At 41.3% G+C, this 5938-nt stretch overlaps 1 protein-coding gene across 1 annotated transcript in view; it reads right to left on the bottom strand.

Annotated features, from left to right (window-relative positions):
- Positions 1–5938, bottom strand: part of FDFT1 (farnesyl-diphosphate farnesyltransferase 1) — an 18204-nt gene continuing 12266 nt past the window's right edge. Inside the window, exons 6-7 of the mRNA XM_019636183.1 lie at positions 4427–4579; positions 1–370 (exon numbers count right to left, since the gene is read on the bottom strand). Of these exons, the coding sequence (XP_019491728.1) occupies positions 149–370; positions 4427–4579 (375 nt within the window). The 3' untranslated portion in view covers positions 1–148. The remainder of the gene's footprint in view (positions 371–4426; positions 4580–5938) is intronic.

Genomic DNA, 5938 nt, shown 5'->3' with positions numbered 1-5938 from the left:
GCTCTGAGCAACAGTGGTTCAATGCCCGGCCCGAATCTTGTAGGATTAAAGCAGGAGGGGAAGAAAAGGAGGGGGAAGCTGATATCATTCCTTGAAAAAACGGTCAGTCCATTTCATGGTGAGCTTCGGCTTCCAGACCAATTCCAAATCAGTGCTCCCCAGTCTGAACGTAGTCCTCTGTGACCTGGGCCAGTGTGCTCAGACACTGCCAGCTCAGGGCAGCCAAGAGCATGACAAATGACAGGTAGATGGGGGAGTAGTGGCTTCGGGAGATCAGCTGACAGCTGGGGAAATTCTGTGTCCTGATCGTGGAGATGATCTGCCTTGTTTTACTAGAAGATGAGTCTGAGTTGGGGATTCTATGATAAATCTGTTAAAGAAAAGAAAAAATAGTAAGTGCTATTTCTCGAGTCCTGGGAACTTATAAACATCTTCTGTGTCGACTGCTGACAACAACCCTAACAGCTAGGGATTTCACAACCCTTTCAGCAATGAAGAAACTGAGAACATGAAAGTATTATAACCCCACGTCCCTCCACTAAGCAGGCAGGACGTCGGATCCAGGCCTGTGGAATCCCAACGACCGTCCTACAGAGCAAACAGGAGGCCTGAGTGCATGTGGCACAGGGAGCTGATGGTCCTCACTGATCTGTCCCCACACCTGCCAGAGCCAGGCACACAGCAGGCGCCTGGTCATGTCTGCAGTTTTTAGGCTGAAGCAGAGTAACATGGAGAAGGGGAAATAATACTGGAAACACTGGCAGACACCGCTTAGGAAAACAACACTGAATCTGCAGTACAGGTCACAGGCTGGACGGAAACAGGCAAGAGCAGAAGCAGGGCCCCTGAGGGTCACCCTAGAGTCCTCCCTGCACCTCCACGCCTCCTAGCCCCTCCGCAAACCTCCGAAATATTTGCTGAACTCCGTGTTCTACGTGCCTCCAATTGCTGCCCCTGGGTAGGCCCTCAATGCCTCTCACTTGAGCTGTGCCAGCCTCCAAACTGCTCCTGCCTCTGTGCTGGACTCCTAAAACCCACTTCTCCACACTGTCACCAGAGATCTAAACCCTCCATTTGACAACCTCGGTGACCCGCTATCAACAGCTGACACGGTCTGAGCTCCTAGCATGGAGCACAAGGTCACCGTGACCTGGGCCCACTGTACCCTCCCCCCAACACTCTACTAACAACTGCCTGTGCTATTTTGCGTGTGCTATTGCATGCTCTGTTCCTTCCTTTGCTTACACCATTCCCTCCGCTGGAACGCTCTTCCCACGTTCCTTCACCTGGTTAACTCTTACCTATCGCCCAAGTCTCAACCTAGGTATTATGTCTTGTAGAAAACCTACCTGAACACTTGGGTTGGGCCAAGTGCCACCCTCCTGCACATACCTCTACCTTATCTCTTGCATTGAAATCATCTACTGTATTTGTCTCCCTAACTAGACTGCAAGCTCAAAGGCACCTTGTGTTAGTCATGTTACCTCCAGCCTAGCACCGTGCCTGGCACACAGCAGACCCTCCATAAATGTTTACGGACAAACCAGTTAGGTGGGAAGTGACAATGCTCTGAGCCAAGATGGAGGCAAAATGGATGAAGGGCAGGCATTATAAAAATAATTGTTTTTCAAGATTTCCATTACATAATGGATATTTTTTTCCATAAACATGTATTCTTACCACCTTCCTTCCTCCCCCCAAAAAAGCATAGCTGCAATTTCATATAGCACAGAAAGAATATGCCTACAGGAATACATTAATGATATCTAATACCTAATAATTATGCTACAAAGGACAACTATACAGAGAAAACAGAGATGGGGCTGAAACTACAATTTCTTTAAAAAACTTTTAGATGATGGAATCATACTTGTAAAAACAAGCAATACAAGACTAAAATTAAAAGTCAAAGCTCCCTTCCACTACCCCTCCTCAGACACAGGCTGGTGTAGTTACTTTTACACCAACTCTCACTATGCCCTTACAAGTCTATGTATAAAAATGTATAAAATGTCAGGTATGTTCCCATAATCCTGACACAATACTTTAAGCAAAATAACTGGTGCCCTAAATCAGAGACCAGCCAACCTTTCCTTTTTTTCCTTAAAGGACCAAAAAATATCTTCTGTTTAGTGGGTCGCCCTCCGCTGCAGCTACTCCCCGCTGCCTGCCACTGTGGTGCAAAAGCAGCCAGACACTGTGCAAATGAACGGGTGTGGCTGCGTTCTCATAAAAAGTTACTGACAAAAACAAGGGGTCAGCCAGCGTGGCTGGCCCACCCCTGCCCTAAATCCAACTGTGAATCACAACTAGCATTTAATTCCAATAGCTAAGGAAAACACCAAAAAATTCCGAAATTTTAATACAGAACTGCCTACAGCATTTTTTAAAGTGGTTTTCCAAAATTAATGACCAGAATAAAACTGCAAAACTGAAATATTCCCTGAACTACATACGTACTACATAAAATGTTTCTAATCCACATAAAATGAAGAAATAGTGCCTCAAATGGCATTACAGTCGTCCCTCAGCATCCGCGGGGGGTTGGCTCCAGCACTCAAGTCCCTTATATAAAATGGCACACTATTTGCACATAACCCATGCACATCCTCCCTCCTATACACTTTAAATCTTTTCTAGGATACTTATATCTAATATAATGTAAATGCTATGTAAATAGTTGTTATACTGTATTGTTTAGGGAATAATGACAAGAAAGAAAAGTCTGCACATCTTTAGTACAGACACATACATCGTAGGCCTAACTACACAGTACACGTCAGCAATAAAATAACTCTTTCCCCCCCAATATTTTTAACCTGTGGTTCGTTAAATCTGCAGCTGTGGAATCTGAGGATATAGCGGGCTGACTGTATTCACTTTCAAAAGGTAATTCAACCCCTTAGCATCGTGGAAAACAGCAGAGGTGCTGAAGTTAGCGAGACCTGGGTCCAAATTATGGCTGTAGCCATAGAGTTAGGGCCTCAGTTTCCTAGATATTAAGGGTACCCACCTATTTGGTTGATATGCAGGCACATGAAAAGCCCTGAACAAATGCTACCTGTTTGGTGAACCGAATTGTCCCGCGTCTCATCGGCAGCAATTGTTTGCTCAATGGCTGAACACTTTCACCCAGTCACTACAAGAATTTTAGGAATTTAAAAAATTGTGTTCTTCTCTAATACCTTCTATAGTAGTATGTAGTTCAGGGAATATTTTAGTTTTGCAGTTTTATTCTGGTCACTAATTTTAGAAAACCATTTTTAAAAATGCTGTAAGCAGTTCTGATACTATATTAAAATTCCGAATTTTTTTTGGTGTTTTCCTTAGCTATGGGAGCTAAATCCTAGTTGTGATGATTCGCAGTTGGATTTAGGGCAGGGGTGGGCCAACCTGGTATAAATGCTGAGGTCCAAAACTTGTCAGATACAAAACAAGGAGGAAATATAAGGAGAATGTGCAATATGCAATAAAAATCAGAGGGAATAATTGTTTTATAGAATTCTGTTTAGATGAACCACTGTTTCAAATCACATCCCTGTAAAGGCATAACCAGGGAACTGGAAGGATGCAGAAAAATATTAACTGTGGTGATCTCTGGAGAGAGAGAGGAGCGAAAAGGGTCTTTTCATGTTTTCATGTATTTCTGTAGTATTTCAATCTTAAAAAAGAACATATCTAAGGACAGTGAGGCCTCCATTCCCCAGATGGCAGTAGCCGTCCCCCTCCTCAGTTGTGACAATCAACAATGTCTCCAGACATTGCCAAATGTCCCCTGGGGGTAGAGGGGAAATAAAATCACCTCCATTTGAGGGCCATGCCTATCGAATAGAGGGCTCTAGCCTCTAAAAAAAGGTTCTTTTGAACTTAGTCATACTTTATTAGAGATTTGACTTAAACAAGCATGTTGTGTTTTATAAGATGGTTTTAGCATTTAAAATGGGATTTGCATTAGAAAATTTAGTAATAATTGCAACTTGGTTTTCCTTTGCCAAAATTCCCTATTATGGTTTCTCAATTGAGGCCCATGATATAATGGAAAGTACTGGACTGGGATCCAGGAACCACTCAGTCAGACAACGTATTAGCACAGAACCTCAGCCTGACACTCCTTACCTGTAAACAAGAAGCTTGGTTGGCCTCTAACATCATCTCCTAGCACAAAAAATATGATTCCACTTAGGATCTCCATCCTAAAGCCTTGCTTCATTGATCTCCTGTCGCCAGGATCCTGTGCCATTCGGGACAATCAGCTCCGTGTGTGCACCCTTTTTCCTAATAAAGGCTACAGACTCCTGTCTCAATGCCATAACAGCGTGAGCTGTTAGGATCATCTCATATCCAAATATGAAAGGTTTCAATAAGTGACACTATTTAAATCGTAAAAGTAGCTACAAACTATCCAGGTATTTAAATAAACACCCACCTCTTCCATATACTGGTATATCATAGCTTTGACAGCTGGCATGTTGGTGGCATCCATCATTAGGGTTACCGCTTGTCCTTTTCGAATCTTCACGACTCCTTTGAACACTTGCTGATTATTATAACAGGCAGCCAAAGTGGCAATGGCCATTACCTACAGATAATCAGGAAAGGAAAAAAACACTAATTCAGTTCATGAAAAAAAAGTAAGAAACAGTGCTGTAGGCAATTACCATCATGAAACAGTAAGAATGCATTCCATAGAATGAGAAAGAGCTGCCAAAGAGCTAAGATGTAACTAGCCAAGAAAAAATACCCATGAAGAAAGCATGTCTAGATTTTTACATTTCCCACATCCCCCTTTCTCAAAACACAGGGCAATTAAGTGGTCTTTGCAGTCTTAAATGATTTTAGTTTAGCCATGAAAACTCTTTATTTGGAAAAAGCAAACACAAACCAAAGTAACATATTCCATGCTAGAGCAGTAAGTTATTAGATCTGAAAAAATATATCTCAAAAATAATATCTGACAAGAATTTTCTATTTTTCTTTTTCCTACAATGAACATAATCATTATACATTAAAAAAAAAATAGCATGAGGGTGGAGGGGCAAGCAAAAGGGAAGGTAGTTTCCCACACTCAACGGTAAATTATTTCTAGGATAAACGAAAACCTAAGTCAGGCATACAGATCTTACTTACAACAACCATTCGAGATTGATCATTCGATTTCTTTGTATAAATACCCAGAAGTAGAATTGCTGGGTCATATGGTATACCTATTTTTAATTTTTTGAGGAACCTTCATACTGTTTTCCATAGTGGCTGCACCAATTTGCAATCCCACCAACAATACACGAGGGGTTCCCTTTTTTCAACACCCTCACTAACACTTGTTGTTCGTTGATTTATTGATGATAAGTCTTTCTGACAGGTGTGATAGCTCACTGTGGTTTTAATTTGCATTTCCCTGATGATTAGTGACGTTGAGCATCTTTTCATATATCTGTTGACCATCTCTATGTCCTCTTTGCTAAAATATCTATTCAGGTCCTCTGCCCATTTTTTAATTGGATTGTTTGGGTTTTTTTGGTGTTAAGTTGTATGAGTTTCTTATATGTTTTGGATATTCACCCTTTATCGGCTTGCCAGTTATAAAAAGAGTCACGAAGATATAAAGTGCAGCACAGGGAATATAGTCAATAATATTGTAATAATATGTATGGTGTCAGACGTATAATAGACTTATCAGGATAATCACTTCATAAGTTATATAAATGCCTAATCACAATGTTGTACACCTAAAATTAATAAATAGTATATGTCAGTTGTAATTAAAAAACTTTTTTAATTAAAAAAAAGATTGGTCATTAGAACAAGATTAAACCACGTTTCCAAATCAGTTAAATCCAATGACTTTCTTCATTTAATTGAGTTAAAAACTGAAATAACTGGGCTGGCCGAGTGGCACAGTGGTTAAGAACTGGCTTGGGACGCCAGAGGGCCCCGGTTC

The sequence above is a fragment of the Hipposideros armiger genome, unplaced genomic scaffold (assembly GCF_001890085.2).
Source record: "Hipposideros armiger isolate ML-2016 unplaced genomic scaffold, ASM189008v1 scaffold_27, whole genome shotgun sequence".
NCBI lineage: Eukaryota > Metazoa > Chordata > Mammalia > Chiroptera > Hipposideridae > Hipposideros > Hipposideros armiger.
The sequence above is the reverse complement of the archived record's forward strand: the minus strand, read 5'-3'. Positions and strand labels throughout refer to the sequence as shown.